Here is an 18,520-nt window from a genome sequence, read left to right as displayed (position 1 = left end):
TGCTGTGGTCAGCTTTTAGTGTGGAACATCGTCAACTGAATGGCGTATTTACTTCCAGCCAACTTAGGATAAGGGTTGAATATGATAACTTGGGGAGACCGTATGTAATCAGGAAGAAATTTCCATACCACCGAGATGATGAGCATCAAGTTTCCTCTGCAATACAATGTCCTGGCCAGCTGCTTTTTGGCTAGAGCTGCAAGTCAACGTGGAACGGCCTGGGGCCATAATTTTCTGTCTATCGAGTTATCTGTGGAATCCTTTGACCTTGCTCACTCTGAGTGTGTAAACTCCCTCCCAGAGTGTTACTGGCAAGGCCCTGTGGTGTGTTGCTAAGGACAGACACTCCAGAGCCACACTGTCCTAGTTCCGATCCAGACCCTGACATTTACTGGCTCTGTGAACCTGAGGAATTCAGTCAACCTCCTCGTGACATTTTTACTCAAGTGAAAAATGTAGGCGTTGTGTGTATAATAAAAGATTTGGCTGGGTTTTGTCCCCGGTTCCTTGGAGGAAGAGTCTGTATCCTTGGACTTTCCCAGGTGAGAGGAGTGTGTTGTTATTTGTGAGCCCCTTGGATCACACCTCAGTTTATGCTAATTAGGCGAGATGGCTCAGGGTGGTGTCTGGTCATGCCAGAAAGGCCAACAATGTGATTAAAGGTTTGGGGCTTTGAACCAGCCCAACCTCCAAGAAGGGAAGGGGTCTGGAGCTTGAGTTCAAACATGTGACTGAAGATTGAATCAACCATTCATATGCCATGAAACCCCCATAACACCTCTGGACCTCAGAACCCACTGGAAGTTCCTGATTAGTGGACACATCAGTGGACTGGGGGCTTGACATGTCCTGGTTCCTTGGGGAGAGGACACAGGAGCTCTACATTTGGGACCCTCTCAGACCTTGTTCTATGTGTCTATTTGTCAGTCCTGATTTGTATCCGTTATAATAAAACTGTAATAGTAAGCATAGCACTTTTCCAGAGTTTTGTCAGTCATTCTAGTAAATTATTAATATCAAACCTGAAGGAGGTTGTGGGTGCCCTAGAATTTGTAGCTAGTTGGTCAGAAATGTGGGTGGCCTGGGGACCCCCAAGCTTGTGACTGGCATCTGAAATGGGGGCAGTCTAGTTGAGGACTCTCAGCGTACTCTGGGTGGTTGGCATCAGAATTGCACTACGGTGCATCAGGTTTAGCTGATGGCAATAATGATAGCTATATGGGAGGTTGTTCTTGATAACTGAATCAATATTTATAAAGCTCTCAGAACAATATCTGCCTCATTGTAAATACTACTTTGGTGCTTGAGAAGTGACAAAAAGGGTGCTCTTCATGTATCTGTGAACTGTCAGCAGAATCATCTAAAGAAGAAAGGCCTCTGTCTAAAAGCTGAGACAGAACTAGCGGTAGGTCTTTCAGTTGGCGCTTTTAAATTGATTAGAAACATATGGAGAAAAATCTTATTTTCTAAACAGCTGGGAGGAAAATCCAATGTCAGGAAAGATCAGCTTTGGTTGGGTGAATCCTCTGAGTAGGTTGCTTGGGGGCTGAGTCTCTAGGGTTTCTGAGTCACCTGTCACTGGGGATAGAGCGAAGACGCTGCTCTGTGGGGGATGTGGAAAGATCGGGACGAGGCAGAACTGAGCCGGGCTGAGGCTGCCTAGAGTGGATCGCAGGGTAGCTTCAGCAAAGTGGCTATCGGGGAAGAGAAATGCCCCAGGGAGATTTTGCAGGAAACGTTACGTTATGCTATGTGCCCTTCTTGACTTTAGTAAACACATACGACTCACAATAGGCTTAGAACAGATTTTGTGGAAGGTCTTAAAAGTGTCACAATTTAGAAAACAGACTTGACTTGCATTCATTCAAAAAACAGCCAACTTGTGGCTATTTAGTAAGGGTTTCTTTGAGGTCTCTGTCCCTCAATTGGAAATACATATGATTTGCATATCCATAGCAATGTTAATATTCATTTCCATCATTTTTCATTTAAACTCCATGACATAGGATGGATAGACATAATTATCCACGTTTCATTTTTGGAGACACCGAATCCCAGGTGTGTGGGAAACCTAAACGCATAGCTAGCAAGGGGTGGCTGCACTCAGAACCCAATCCTGTGGGCTGTGTTCATGAACTCCAACCTAGGGTGGGAGTGGAATGGGCTAAGGAAGATTGTCTTGGCATCTCCCTAGCCTTATGGTGCACAAAATCTTGCCCTGTAGATTTAGAAAAAAATTACAGAAAGGCTTTAACTGTTGCCTAAACACTACACCTGAGGACATTCCTTACGGAAATGTTTCCTTGTAATTTATACAAGGACCCTTGGATAAGCAATACTGAAAAATGCACTTTTACTCTATCTCCCTCAGGTACAATTGCTCTACAGCACTCATTTCCTTGCCACTTCTCATTAAACCCTGGCATCTCTTGTTATTCCTGCATGGAAGTTGTTCTTTTAAATTTACTACTGACTTTGAATGACCTGAGCATTTTCAAAACCAGCACAGCTTCAGTCATCATTTGGAGTAAAATTGTATCACCTGACACAAAGCCCAACACAAAGCCCTCACCCTACAGTCTGCAGAGTCGTTTGGAAGCTTGCGTGCTGCAGGTGTAGTCAGGGAGGCTGCGGCTGGTGGTGCGCAGTCGAAATTTTATGAGCATGTCGCCCAAAGGGGTTTGTAAAAATAAGCAGAGTGATACAAACATACAAAGTACTTCCATCGTGTTTGTATATTGGATTTTATTACTACTGTCTAATAAATGAATTTCTAGTGATCCGAAGCAAGCAACATTGATATTAGCTTCATGTAATACAACTCTATTTCAAAATATTTGGTGTGTATCATTAAAAAGGGAAATTGTGTTTTTAGAGATGTTTTTCCTCCTTCAAGAAAGAGTAGGATTTGGAGTGAAGCCTTCATTTAAAGAAAGCAATTTTAGTTGTACCTTCAAACTTCATTGATTAGCCAAAACACCAGGCTTCGCAGTTGGGCCTCGGGATGCTCAATAAGCCCATTGCTGTTTGTCTTGGCCCAGCTGGTTCTCTTAGATTAATGCAAAGAAACACCATATAAGGCGGTTTTAATTGTGGATTGTTCTCAAAGTTTAATCAATTAGTGTTGATCTGAAGCGATCAATTTTCAGAGAACAGAGACTGAAATGATGAAGCAAATATAAAACTTCTATATTGGTGCAGCAGTAATGAGCATGAACCCCAGAAGAAAGGCAGGTGGTGCACTAGCCACTACTTATATCAGATGTTGATAACAGAGGCATGAGGATTTGGTGCACTGTGGTCTTGGCACCTTCTCCTGCTTGGGTAACTGAGGCCTGACAAGCCTGCCGCAGTCACCATTGCAAGATCTAAAAGAATCCAATTTCTATTCCTTGCCTCTGCTATTATGTAGGTTTGGGGAATGCTGGACCCAGTGCAGTGTTGACGACTTTCAGCTTAACCCAGACCTCTAAGATGTCAAATAAGTGGTTTTATAGTCATCTCTCCACTACAGAGCCTTTTTAATTCCTCAGTGTGGAGCTGAGGCTGTAGGCTTTCTCTCCTGCAGAATGGGAGTTGGCCAGGAGTGAGCACACGTAGGCAGAAGCCCTTCAAAATGGTATCATTGCAAACTCCACTCAGCAGTGTTTTAGTGTTGAGGTCCAGCACTGCTTGGTAGAATGCACAGGAGAGAGTGCACTGGAGATTCTGTAAGCTTCTCTTTTGTTCAGAGTCTTTTATTCTGGACCCAAACTTGCAAATGCCTCTCAGAAAAGCAAAGCCCTGTATTTAACAGGGGCCCTTAACCAAGCAGAATTCCATGGTTTCTTGGAACAGCTCAGCTAAAAGAGAATACTCTGCCTAGTTTGATTGTCTTTCCTTGGAAATCATGTTCAAATACTCCTTTTGCATTGTGTGGCTATCATACTTGTGAATTACAGACTATCCAATTTCTCCTTTATCTTTATTAATAAGACCGCCATTGTAGTCACTACAGGAGAGTGAGCCATTAAAAATACCCAGTGGCTCAGATTCTCTGAAGTAGGAATTGGCCATGTGCCACTGTCTCAGTCCGTTTGGCTGCTATAACAAAATACCATAAACTGGGTGGCTTGTAAACAACAAACATTTGTTGCTCACGGTTCTGGGGGCTGGAAAGTCCATGGCCAAGGCACTGGCAGATTTGGTGTCCAGCAAGGGCCCCTTCTTCGTGGATGTTGACTTCACTTGTGTCTTCGCTTGCTGGAAGGGCAAGGCAGCCCTCTGGGGCCTCTTTTATAAGGGACTAAATTTCATTCTTGAAAGCTCCACCCTCATGACCTAATCACCTGCCAAAGGCCCTAGTTCTAATCCTATCACTGTGGAAATTAGGTTCCAACATGTGAGTTTTTGAGAACACACAAACTTTCAGATCATACCAGCTACTGTCCTGACCACAGAACTCTTCGCAGAAGTCCACTGTCTAGAGTTGCCGGTTAAAATGCAGGACATGCAGCAAATTTGAATTTGCAACAAAAAACAATTATTTAGTATGAATCTATGCGTAAAGATTTCATTTTGGCTTCCTAAGTCCAGCAAGTGTAACAAGATAGGGGTTTTAGGAAAGTTGTTCTTTTGCTTAAAGAGGACAGATGTATCCAATTAGCATTGTTTTGTGGGTTGTTCTATTACCTTCCTGTCTGGTACACAACGGTGTTGCCTAAAGATGCCAAGTGATTTTGCAACCAAAGGATGAAAGCAACTTGCTAAGAATAACAGAATAGGAAGCTAGGACAAATCAAAATCCCAGAAGAGGAAGACCTTCTTAACAGGGTTACCATTCCTGGGCTGCATATTTCTGACTTTCTTGTTATGTAAGAAACATACACATATTATAATTCTTAATAAAGCCTTCTTTCAGTTTAAAAGTCCCAGTTGACAACTTATCTTCTACTTTTGTAGAATCAGAGAACTCTGGCATGAAATTTCTTGTGTGGTTTCATTTTACATTAATATATTAAAGAATATTAGTGAACAGTTATTTCAGCAACAGTAATTCATATTTGTATATTGCCTTTTAGATTACACGTGACTTTTACATCTAATACCTCATTGATACATACAAAGCTCTCTCACTTAGTAATAAATCTATAATATATCAAACCTGTTTGCTAATCAATATCATGGCTGCATTGCTAAAATTCTTAACAATATAGTTACAAAGTTTTGATAAACCTGTCAATCTGTTCCCTAGGAATTTCCACTTAGAAAGCAATTCTATAGTTCAGGAGTGCACAGAGGGAAATGCTATGGTGGATGAGGACAGAATGACACATTTAGTGACTCCTTCCTGGCAAATGTAACTCTTGAGACTTTCAGAAACTCCTTTCATATATGCATAAAGCTACTAGATTAAATTTAAAGACTTTTTTCCTTTAACTGAACCATTTTTAAAATCTCTTTGCAGATATCTGTTGAGAGCTGTTGAAATGAATATAAGATGTCTTATAAACAATATAAACTCCAATTCAGCCATGTGACACACCGAAAGTTTTATTTGCTGTTTAGACACAAGTAGTATTTTACCAAAATGATTTTTAAATTATAAAAAACAAATTCTTATGAAAACTCAAGTAATTTTTGGAAGGCTTAATATATAGCAATAATTCAAATCTCTCTAGGAACTGTTTCATTTAACATTAATCTTTGGATCATTGTCTTATTTTATAGAAACAAAAAAACCAAAAAGATTAATTGAATTTCCTCTAGGAAATAATTCATGTAGCTATGTTTCCTAGGATTAACATTGAGAACTATCTATTCAGTCCATTACTTTAAATACCAAAATAACTGAGTCATATATTCCATATCTTCACATTTGTTTTTGTTAAATATTATTTGTTATCATTGTGTTGGCCTAATATATTTCAATATAGTCACTTTTCTTTCATCTCTATGATTTTCTAAAATTGCATTAGTTATAATGGGCAATAATTGCGCCTTTCTTAGTTCAATTTATTAGGTTCCTTTTCCATTTTCAGAAATAAATTCCTACTTCCTATAGGCACACTTGCTCTGCATGAAATGACTTTTATATTTATCAAAATAAGTAAATCTGGAATAAACCCATTAGAGTTCAGAAATTGCTTGTCCGCTGGTATATTCCCATCTAATTTTTCTCACAGTCAGAGTTAAATCTGCCTCTCCTGTATTAACCTAAACTATTCTTGGATGATACCTATTTCTTTAAAAAAAAAATGTTAATAGAATCTGCATTAACAAAAGCCTCCTTTTTATAAAATATATGATTTCAATACTATTTTTTCTGTTTCTCACTGATAAATTTCTATTACTTATAATTTATTTTGTATAATCAAAATAAGGCTTGCTTATTGAGGAAGATTTGGAAAGTGCAGAAAAACATATAGAAGCATGAAAAAAATCACTCATTAGCCTCCAAGAAAAATTGCACCAGAGAAGTTATACAGGAAAGAAAGACTTTATAAAAGACTATTCCAATAGGGGAGAGAGATTGAACTCAACCATCCTGGGAGCGTTTCTGAGTGCTGGGGTGAACTGTGGAAAAGTTCTGTAGGATATTAGGGAGGAGGTTGGACAAAGAGATTAAGCCCTGTGTGTTTGCTGATTATACCCGTACCAAAGATAGGCTCCTGCCCTCCATGGAAACTGGGAGGTATGGGGCTATCTCCCTGCAAGTTTACATTTCAAAAGCATGATTCCCAGCTCATTGGGAAAGACATCCCTGGGCTATAAAACTGACAAGAGGCTAGGAGAAGATGTGCATCTCAAAGGGGCAGAGAAAAAAATTACAACAGAAAGTTTTCTAAAGTCAGGGCTCTAAGAAGGGGTTGGTCAGAGGCCTAGAATTAGGGAGAAGCCTGTCCAAAGTTTAGTTGAGCTGAGGGGAATGTTGCCTTTTGGTCATTAGTTGAGGTTTCTGATGAAACTACTATTAACTTGGCATATTTCTTTCTCTCCTTTATATGTTTCCTTTTTTTTATTAAGTCTTGTTCTCTACACATAATCACATCTGATTCAAAAAAAATAATCTTGTAACTATGTTGCCATGCTTAATAAATATTTATTGAGTATCAAGATAAATACCAATGATTACTTTAAAAATTATTCCTTTTTAAAAATAATATTTTAATATGTTTCCATAAATTCTACAAATGGGTGGTCAGTGAAAGATAAATATATTGAAGTTAACTTGTATGAATGGTATTGTTAATCACAATGATTGTAGACAGAAAATGTTTTATAAGAAGAGTAGAAATGTAAAGAAAAATTATACTACAAAAATTTAAAATATTATTGTATGCTATCAGCCTAGGTGCATGTTTTACACTTTTCTTGTACAAAACATGTGCATGGCTGATTAATATGTTACCTTGCAAACCAATTGTATGATTTAGAGTCATTTTTTCCTGTATGAATAAGAGAATATTAATAACTATCTACTTGTGATTATTGTTAGTAATAGATGCTATATTATATAATCTATGATATAATTCAGTGAATTCATGATTAACTTTTAAAGATATAGGTGAAAAATTATATGAACAGAGATTATTTATTTGCATCATAGAAATGTAGGACTCAATATACACTTAGATGTTATCTGCTTGACCCTCCTGCATTTTACAAAGGTAAAGTTGTAACCCAGGTATTTGAAAGGCCTTAGGTCAGGTGGTAGCCAACATGAGGTAAAATCTGATTTAGAATGATGTCTTGGCAATCCTATACCAATCTTTTTTCCAATTGTAGCTCTACTGGAGCCTGCTATTAATACTGGAACTAGATTTCAGAAGGACAGAGTATTTTAGCTGTTTTACTAAACTCACTCTTTCTTTTAGCAATATTTTATAATTGTTGATTTTCTGTATTTCATGGACTATTTCTAATTTCTACCTTAAACAATCTGATTACTGCTTTATTAAGCACATTATACTTAAAAGATTTGGTATATGCAAACTCTCTCTTTAGTTTTTTAAAACTTTCTGACAAAGCAGAAAAGAAGAGATTATTGATATATGAAGAAAAATAAGAAAAGAAAATACTTTTATAGGCGTGGGAGTGGACTTTTAGACACTGGCACTGTGATCTGGTAGTTAAGCACACAGACCCTGGAGCTTAAACATGACAGATCCAAACCCCGGCTTCAGTGGTGCTTCTCTATGTCCATAGCAAGTTTTTCCCTTCTCTGGCCCTCAGTTAACTCATCTACAAAACAGGAATAAAATAGTGCATACCTTGTAATGTTGTTGTTAAAATGAAAAAGTTAATACATGTGTAGTGCTTAGAACAGAGCCTGTTGCATGCTAAATGCCATATAATTATTAAGACATTTTGCTGGTGGTTCACTCAAATTATAGAAAATATAGGGAAATCAAAATATTTAAAAATATTTGAAGGGCTTTCATGTTGAAGAAGCATAGAACATATTCTTAGGAACTCTGTAAGTGATGAATGAACTTACAGCTGACAGGCATTTTTCCAAACTTGCTTGTAGAAGACATAAGGCCTCTTTGGAAGTGATAGTGGCTTATCATTTGATGCTATTTGTCTTAGTCCATTTTCTGTTGTTTGTAACAGAATGACTGAAACTGGGTAATTTATAAGAAATGAAATTTATTTCTTACAGTTCTGTAGTCTGGGCAGTAGAAGGTTGATGGTACGCATCTGGTGGAGTCTCTGCAGAGTCCTGATGCAGTCAGGACATCCATGGTGAGGGGCTGAGTGTGCCCCTCTCACTTCCTCTTCTTGTAAAGTCACCTGTCCCACTCCTATGTTAACCCATTAATCTATTAACCCATTAATCCATTAATGCATGAATGGATCATTCTCTTCAAGAGGGAGGAGCCCTCATGACACAGTCACCTCCCAAAGGCCCCGTCTCTCAACACTGACACCTTGGGGATTAAATTTCAACATGAGTTTTGGAGGGGACATATATTCAAGCCACAGCAATATTCAAGCAGATCTGGATATGAATTTATATAAGCATTATAAGCTTTCCCTTTGTATAATAATTTTTTTTAATTAATAACTATACTCTTGAGAAGGACAGTCTGCCATGGGCTCTGAACATCTCCATATCATTGCTCACTTTGTTAGATTGCAAGGCATATGCAATTAGTTAAATAGGCAACTAAGTAGTCCATGGAAACCACAGCACTCACTCCAAAAGGGAGGGGGGCTGATGTATTTGTTCCTCGATATAATGTTTGCTGCTTGCTCAAACGGTGCTTGACACTTGGCTGGCTTTCTCTCCTGTAACACAACTCTCTCTGGTGTTAGGCATCCGTTAACTTCCAACTGTGTTGCCCTCTTTCCTACCTCCTCCTCATCACCACATGGGGCAGGAGGGAAAGGAGAACTGGTACAAACATAAAGCTCTGTATTTGCCAGAAATAATAAAGTCCTTTATCTCTAATCCAGGAGTCTCTTGTCATCTGCAACTAACCATGAAATAGTAACAAGCTAACCTGTTCACTTATAAGTAGGGTAAAATCCCAGAAATGTGACTGTTCTGGGCACATTAAATAACAACAGCTGATTTTATTCCCTGTTGTGACCATAGTCATGGTGCTAAGCCTTTTGTGGGCATTATGTTAGTAATCCTTCACCACCATTCTGTTATGTATTAGTTTTACATAATATCTGTATAACTTGCCCAAAGTGGTAGAATAGGCATCAAACTTTGTAGTTTTTCTGACTTGAAAATGTATGCACATTACGGCCATACCACACTATGGTACCTCTCATTAATATATGTTCCCCTGTTCCCTTGCCTACCTACATATACCTTCATCAACTAAAACACTGTAAAATGTCATCATCTAGAGTTCAAAGGAAGTAAGACTGATCTCACATTTATGTAAACTTGTTCCTCAGCTATTCCTGCCTTTCTGTCAGGTCTGGTCCTATGAACACATCTGCTAGTCTCTTTTCATTCCTGCTTTCCTTGATTCTGTAGTACAGTTGGAAGGCAGGGCATAGAGATGGGAAGTAAAACAATGAGACTTTGAGGTTCCTGAGAGAAGCCCTTCAAATTACGTTCTTCCTCCTCTATCAAGGTTAGTATACAAAGTCATGTGCATGTCTATATATTAACAATCAATAATTGGAAATTGGAATTTAAAAATACATTCATAAGGCATAAAACTGGACTACATCTAACAATTAGTTGGAACATTTTAATTCCAGAAGCTACAAAGTACTGATGAGAGAAATTGACACAGATCAAAAGAAATATACTGTCCTTATGAATGAAAAAATTTGCCACTGTTAGCATTTTAATTATCCCCACATTTATTTATCAGTTGAATGCAATGCTAACCAAAATCCCAACAGGCATTCTTATAAGAATTGACAAATAGATTATAAACTTGATATGAAAATGCTAAGGATCTCTAATTGCCAAAACAATTTTTAAAAAGAAAACAAAGTTAGATGACTCATATGAGCTAATTTCAAGGCTTTCAGAGGAGATACTTTAATCAAGACAGTGTAGTATAGGTTTAAAAATGGACAATTATGTCAATGAAACACACTGGAAAGTTATAAAATAAACCCACACATATATGGTCAATTGATTTTTAACACAGATGTCCAGGTAATTGGATGGGGAAAGACATTTCTTTTCAAAAATGATGCTGAAGCATTTGGACAACCGTATGAGAAAATAGTGAGCCTTGACTCAAATATAGCACCATATAAAAAAAGCTACTCACAATGGGTCATAGACATAAATGTAAAGCATAAAACCATAAAATTTCTAGAATAAAATTTAGGAGAAATTTTTGTTGATCTTGGGTTAAAAACAGAATTCTTAGATAAGACACAAGAAGCTCAAACCGTAAGAGAAAAAAAACTTTTCTCTGAACCACTGTTATGAAAATGAAAGTACAGAGATAAGAGTGGGAGAAACTATTTGTCAAGCACATATCTCATGAAGGACTTGTACCCAGAATATATAAACTCAGTAATCTGACAACAAAGAACCCAATAAAAAAATGGTCAAAAGATTTGAACTCACACTTTACCAAAGAGAAACATTGTGTGGAATTACAAAGGCCCCAAATTGCTAAAGCCATTTTGAGAAAGAACAAAGCTGGAGGTATCGCATCCCTGATTTCAAACCATATTACAAAGCTATAATAATCAAACAGGATGCACTGGCATGTAAACAGACATACAGACCAATGGAACGGAATGCAGATTCCAGAAGTAAACCCAAGCATATGTTGTCAACTAATCTTTGGCAAGGTTACAAGATTATATGTTGGGTGAATGCCAAGAAAAAACAATGGGTAAAGGAAAGAAACTTCCATAAATGGTGCTGGGGAAACTGGATATCCATGTTCAGAGGCATGGAATTGGATCCTTGTCTTACACCAGGTAGAAAAATTAACTTGAAATGGATGAAACTTAAATGTAAGATCTGAAACTATAAAATTCTTAGAAGAAGGCAGGGAAGAAGTTTCTTAACATTGGTCTTGGCAATGATATATTTTTTTTTTTTTTGGTATGACACCAACAGCATAGACAACAGAAGAAGAAATAAACAAGTCAATTACATCAAACTAAACGAGTTCTGTGTGGCAAAGGAAATAATCACCAAAATGAAAGCACAACATGTGAAATAGTAGAAAATAATTGCAAATATATTAATATATCATATATATGACAAATGGTAAATATCCAAAACATATAAGGAGTTCACACAACTCCATGTCATAAAACAAATAACCTAATTTTTAAAAACGGGAAAAGGACCTGAATAGGTATTTTTCCAAAGAAGACATACTAATGCTCAACAGGTATATGAAACAGGTGCTCAACACCACTACTCATCAGAGAAATGCAAATGGAAACCACAATAAGATACCACCTCACACCTGAAAGGTTGACTATTTTCAAAAAGGCAAGAGATCCCAAGTACTGATGAGAGTATGGAGGAAAGGGAGCCTTGTGCACTATTGGTGAGAATGTAAGTAGGTACAGCCATTATGGAAAACAGCAGGGAGGTTCCTCAAAAAATTAAAAACAGAACTTCCATACGATCCAGCAATCTCACTTCTAGGTATTTCATTCAAAGGAAATGAAATCAGGATCTCAAAGAGATACCTGCACTCCCACATTCATTTCAGCATAACTCACAGCCCAGCTGTGGGCACAATCTAAGTGTCCATCAGCAGATGGATGAAGAAAGAAATTGTAGTGCATACATACAGTGGGATATTTTTCAGTTCAAAAAGGAAGGAGCTCCCACCATTTGTGGCAGCATGGATGAACCTGGAAGGGTGGTTGTCAGGGACTAGAGGGTGGAGGAAAAGGGAAGATGTTGGTCAAAGAGCCCAGACTTTCATTTATTAGATGAACGAGTTCTGGAAATAAAATGTGCGGCATTGTGGTGATGGATGTGTGAACTAATATAAACTTTACTCAATATGTATCAAATTACCACATTGTACACCTTAAATATATTTTTCTTAACAATTAAGTATTTTAATAAAAAATTAAATTCAAATTAAAACCACAGTGTGGGAAGGCACTAACACACCTAATAATACTTGATTCCAAAGGACAAAAAGGGACTTTTGAAGGTGAAAATAATTCTACATATTGGTGGTTATTTTGGTTACACAACTATAAATCTCATTGCACTAAACAACAAAGGGTGAATTTTACTGTATACAAATTAGACTTCAATAAACCTGAAGTTTAAAATAGGCCAAAAAAAGTGCATTTAGCTTTATTTAGAATCACAGCTACTATTGTGGACTATATGAAATAATTATGTTAACATATATTGTACCTGATTAAATATGTATGCATTTCTGCTTGTATGGTAACATTTAGGAAGATGCATTTTTAAATTTTAATATTACAATTACAAATTTAACACTTACTTTGTGTTGATTTTTTTACGAACATTACAAAATAATGGCTTTATTTTGACAAGGAGATCTATAAAAGAACAAAAAATGAAATAGCTTTTGTTTTATTCTTTGGACTGGCTTGAACTACACTGAAGTAACATAATTTATTCTGCTTGTAACACTGCAGTCTTTAAACATGTCTTTTTCCTAGTTCTCAAATTATTATTTCATTGCCAACTTGAAATTTTGCCGATGATTCTATATTTTAAATTCAAAATGAATAATATTTTAACAATTATACCATTATATCTTTCCTCACTTGTTTGCAGTCCATTTTCACATTGAAATATCTTGCCTTGTTCAGTCATGCATTTCAACCTTAGCTTTCAAATTGCTTATTGATTTGTCTATTACAGTCAGATATACCATTTGTAAACATTTTCTTCTGGAGTTCAAGTAAACATGTTTTTTTCTTTTAAAAATGAAAATGAATGAAATTTGGCAATAATAAAAAAAGTTTGCAGAACTCCCATTAATATTTTTTCCTACAGTTTATAGAAAGTATTTCTTATCTGAATAAAATAACCATCTATAGTCCAGCTATCCTGTAGTGGTAATTTTTGAGTGATACAACAATGTTAGAAAAAGAATAATTGTAGTATTGATTTTTTTTTCCTGTAGCAGTCCCCTGGTGTTACCAATTGCCAAGCAAGACAGTTTGTTGGAAAAAGACATTATGTTCAAAGATGCAACAAAAGGTCTATGTAAACAACCGTCTCAGGACAGCACCCCTGAAAACATCACAATGAATGGCTCCACCAAACCTGAGCAGGTAATCGCACCTTCACTGCATGTCTACTAGTATCTTTTCATATAAAGCAATGTTTTAAAATCCAACATATTTTAAAAACAAATATCCACTCACTGCCATTCCAAGAAAAAATAATGAAGGCATGGATTAATATTTTGGTTATGGTTTCCATAAATAAGTAGGGAATTATACCAATTATTAACAAACATAATTGCTCTTGTGCTTTACAACTATTTGAATTTTACAGTGTTGGTCTAATATACCAGGAATGTAAACTCAGCCAGTGTGTTACTTCCTGAATATTTCCAGTTGAGTCATTTGTCACTATTTTGGTTATTATACAGTGTGTATTTTTTGGTTTCTTTCAACTATCCAAATATTTTACAAGCAAGGAGGAGGGAAAACCAGTTACTGAGTCATTTATCGTTAAAATAAACTGTGGTGTCGCATTGTCTGTGTGTCCGTGTGGTTATATTGTGTGTGTGTGTGTGTGTGTGTGTGTGTGTGTGTATGTGTGTGTATACTGTTTGTGCATCCCAATCCCCAAGTCATGAGAAATTACTTTGGATTTGGGGAGGTGATAAACTCAGAGTTATAGAAATTATTTTTTTATCATTGTCACAGAAAGAAATGATTTTTATATATTTAGTTTTTATAAATGGTGGAGTAATTTGCATCCTTGAAAATATCTTGTTTCATTGTATCTAATTTTGAATATTTTGAAAGACATTTTAGCCAGGCTTTCTTTTGACACTGTTTTTAAAATTTAATTTTATTAATTTTTCTTATTTAAAGTAGCTAAAAGAGATAGTCAAAACATTTGAAGTACCTTTAAATTTTAGCTGGTATATTCAACTGCTCCAGCAGCCATAGCAGACTGGTAGTTTAAACAGCAGAAATGTATTTTTCCGGGTTATGGAGGCTGGGAAGTCCAAGGTCAAGGTGTGGGTGGATTTGGTTCTTGCTGAAGGCTCCCTTCCCTTCCTGTAGTGTAGAGCTGCCTTCTCCCTGCTGGGCCCTTCCCTGGGGGAAGTGGGGGAAGAAAGGGAGGGAGGAAGGCAGGGAGAGGAAGGGAGGGAGCACACACTATCTAGAGTCTCTTTTCATTAATCCTGTTGAATCAGGGCCCCACTCCTATGACCTCGTTTAACCTAAATTACCTTTTTATAGGCCCCCGTCTCTGAATATAGTCACACTGGGGCTTGGGGTTTCAACATATGAATTGGGGAGGACACAGTTCAGTTCATAGCAGTAACTAAAGCAGGCTAATTAAATGTTAGGTAAAACTTACAGCAAAACATTTCTTAACTTTCTCAAGGGTCATATTATCTTCCATTAACATTCCAAGTGTTTCTGATCCCTATCCCCATGTGTGTAAGTTAGCATCTGACAAAACTTTCAATTTCCAGGGAAAATGAGTTTAATTCACCAGTGTCTTAACTCCCTTTCCCTCAGACATTTTAACGCTTATACCCACAAAATTTAGTGATTTAAAAGCTTGTTCTTTGTTTTAATTACAGATATTTAAGACTCCAATTAGTTTTCCGTGAGTGTTGAGGAAAAAAAATTTCCGAGTTATTTCTCCACAGTTGGAACCATAGGTGATTTCTGTTTCCTAATTGTTCCCACAGATAGCCAGTTTGAATTAAGACTTATTATGGTGCACATTCTCTTGTTATGAAGATATAAACCTATTACTACTTAAAGTTTAGCTTTGCCAAAATAGTATCCTATATGTATTTCCTTTGGGGGGGGAAGATTTATTTTTTTCAATCATTGTTTTCTTGATTAGAGATGATTTTACATCATTTGATTCTATCATAATAGGTATGTGATCAAAGGAATTAAGTATTATTGACTATTGAACACTATTTATAATCCTACAAAGTTACTCTCTTCAAATTTTAATTTGTTATAAAATTAAGAATGGGAATATTGTTGGTATTCATTAGATTTCTTAGATAAATTGGAGATACTTTAAATTTTTTATTTTCATTGGCATTGTTTTGAAGTATTTTTTCTGAATTCATTATAGAAATGTGTGGAAACTCTAAGGTTAATTGATTTCCTACTATTCAAAGTTGCTAACATTCAAAAAACTTTTGAATGTAATTATAGATGTTGCATGACTTATAGTCAATGTTTACTTGTGAATTGATTATACATTTCTATTGATTTGCTTTGAAACTGTTCACTAGGTGTTGGAGTTTAGCAATAGTACAAAAGCTATTTATTTAACTAAAGAATAGGAAACGAGGTCAACCCTTTCATAAAGGAGCTGAAATTCTTCCTTCTGTGGAGTAAAATCAATTTCTGATTAGCGTATCAATTGCTTTTATGTGGTATTTTAACAAGATGTTTCTAAAAAACATAAAATATTCTTCAAATATAAGAGGGCATTCACAACATAAAAATGTTAGGTGTAATCTTTATAAACGACTTTTCTGTTTTCATTGTAGGCTTTTTATAATTGTATCCTAGATGTTTAAAGTAATTGTAACCATATTGTATTTATGTGTTATCAAAGAGGAGATGGCTGCTTTCCAGTTTATGTTCATGTATTTTCTATTTAATAGCCACCCACCAATACCTCCCACTGTATGCATCATTCTCTCTCAGACATTCTTGGGTACCAGGTGCCAGATGATTCTTTCCAGGGGAAGATCACTCCCTGACCAGATAACACATTCACATTTCACAGGAAGGCTTTAGAAAAGACTTTTCAAAGCAATACATTTCTGATAAACATTTTAAAGAGGAATACATAATGTAGAAAATTTTTAAAAAATTAAAATAAAAACCACTTAGCATCTCTCCTTCCAGTTTTTAATAAAATGTAGATCTTATCAAAAGATAACTGTGTAATTGAATATTAAAGTCTTGATTTAACCATTTTTTTTAGTTTCTAAGAAGCACTGAAATTAAGGTTTGTTTGTATAAAATGTTTGAGAACATAGAATCTTCCTTAAGTTGCTTAAAAATGTGCAAGACATTCTTCCTTCTCTTCCCTTTCCCTCCTGGTTTCACTGCTCCTCCCATCTCTCCCGGCCCAGCCCTCTTCTCCCGTTCCCCTCCTGGTTTCCTAACTTTTTACTTTCTTTCCTTCCTCTCTTATTTCCTTTCAGAAAATATTTATTTAAATTTAGTTGGAGCTTGAAATTCAAGTCAAGTCTTCATTTCATGTGGTGAAGGTGTGGTAGCCTGGGAGTGAGGAAGGAGGGATGGAGCGATTTGTTCTCAGCAAATCTCAGGAGTTCTGTGACTCTGGAAGTTTCATGACCTCACTAAAAGCCTCATGTGTAAAATGGGTACACAGTGCTGACCTTGTACGGCTGTTATGAAGATGACAGTGTCTGAAGGCCATAAGTTATAACATAATTACTAAAAACAGAATACAAACTCAATTAGACATAGGTATTATTTCATTGTCATTATTTCTACAGACTGACTATTTTATTAGGCTTTGCCAGCCTAATAAAGCCTTCTCTATTCACCACGTGGATGTGTTCTTAATTCATGTAACTCTGTTCTACACATCCGTTGGGCTTTATTTCTTTCAAAAGAAATGTAGGTTATTTTAGAAAATAATGATATAAAATAATACTTTATATGGGTTAGCATTTCAAGGCTTAAAGTTCCTTTCACCTGCATTGTCTTAATCCTCAAAATATCACTGTGAGCAAGTTATTATCCATTTTCCCTACTTAAACGCAAGTTTCAAACTGAGTTTTAAACTGACCAAAGTTAAACTCCAGAAAGTTAAGCAAATTGCCTAGATTAGAGGTTTCTTGCATTTCATATCTAGTGCTCTTTTGGGAACAACACAGCAGGTTTTGAAGACTGGCAAGCATTTTTTTCCCGTAGTCCATGGAAACACCAACATGCGTGTATACAAACATGTTCATCCTCAGCCAGTACAGGGGAAGTAAGTGAAAGGGTCTGATAGATCTCACTGTTTAAGAAGCATCTAACAGGAAAACAAGAGGAGGGCAGCCCCACTGCAAGGCTATCTAGGCATAGCCATGGGTGTAAGCTTTGGAAGCTCAGTGAAGTACTTGTCACGTTATCACCCTGTCCTGTTAGGATCTTTCCAGACACCTCATTTTCTTTTTCTTTCACTGACTCTTTCCTGCTCGTTAATACATATTGGGTTCTTTCCCCCTATACTGCCTTTCCCCTATCCCCACACAGAGATGTGAAACCATCTCTGTTGCTCATAAAGCTTCTAGTCCCTGGATATACATTACTAATCTCCCAGAGAGAAATCACAAACACACACACACAAACAAAATCAGACGAAGCAGTAATTCCCTGTACTCATTATTAAATTGGAACTAACTGATGAGCACACATGTGCTCATCAGGGGAAGTAAATCTCAAGGGAAATCAAGCAGGAGAGAGGGAAGAAGAGAGGATGGGTGAAAACCTACCTAACGAGTACAATGAACACTGTCTAGGTGCTGGGCACATTTTTAACCCTGACTCGAGCATTACAAAAGTGACGCATGTAATCTAAAACATGTGTGCCCCCATAATACTTTGAAATAAAAAATAAAAAAATTTAAAAATTTATTAAAAAGACAAAAAAGTACAATCCCCATACTCAAAGCAGCATAGAAACAGGGGAGACAAAGGATCAGCAAAGTCAGGATATTTTCAAAACTTAAATTCGCATGGATCTCAAAACATTGCTCAAAATGTTTCTCCTAAGTTCTTCCTGACCTTCTATTGTGAATTATGTCTATTTTGTGTTTTAGAGCTCTCCTGTTGGAAATATATATAATAAAAGCCATTATGGTCAGTTCTAGAGAGAATATGTAAT

At 36.5% G+C, this 18,520-nt stretch overlaps 1 protein-coding gene across 1 annotated transcript in view; it reads left to right on the top strand.

Moving 5' to 3' along the window:
* MYO16 (myosin XVI) overlaps window positions 1-18,520 on the top strand; it is a 476,542-nt gene that overhangs the window by 149,460 nt on the left and 308,562 nt on the right. The window contains exon 9 of the mRNA XM_045567153.1: window positions 13,569-13,719. Within this exon, the coding sequence (XP_045423109.1) occupies window positions 13,569-13,719 (151 nt within the window). The remainder of the gene's footprint in view (window positions 1-13,568; window positions 13,720-18,520) is intronic.

The sequence above is a fragment of the Lemur catta genome, chromosome 13, assembly GCF_020740605.2.
Source record: "Lemur catta isolate mLemCat1 chromosome 13, mLemCat1.pri, whole genome shotgun sequence".
In the NCBI taxonomy this organism is placed as follows: domain Eukaryota; kingdom Metazoa; phylum Chordata; class Mammalia; order Primates; family Lemuridae; genus Lemur; species Lemur catta.
This window is presented reverse-complemented; position numbering and strand designations above follow the sequence as displayed.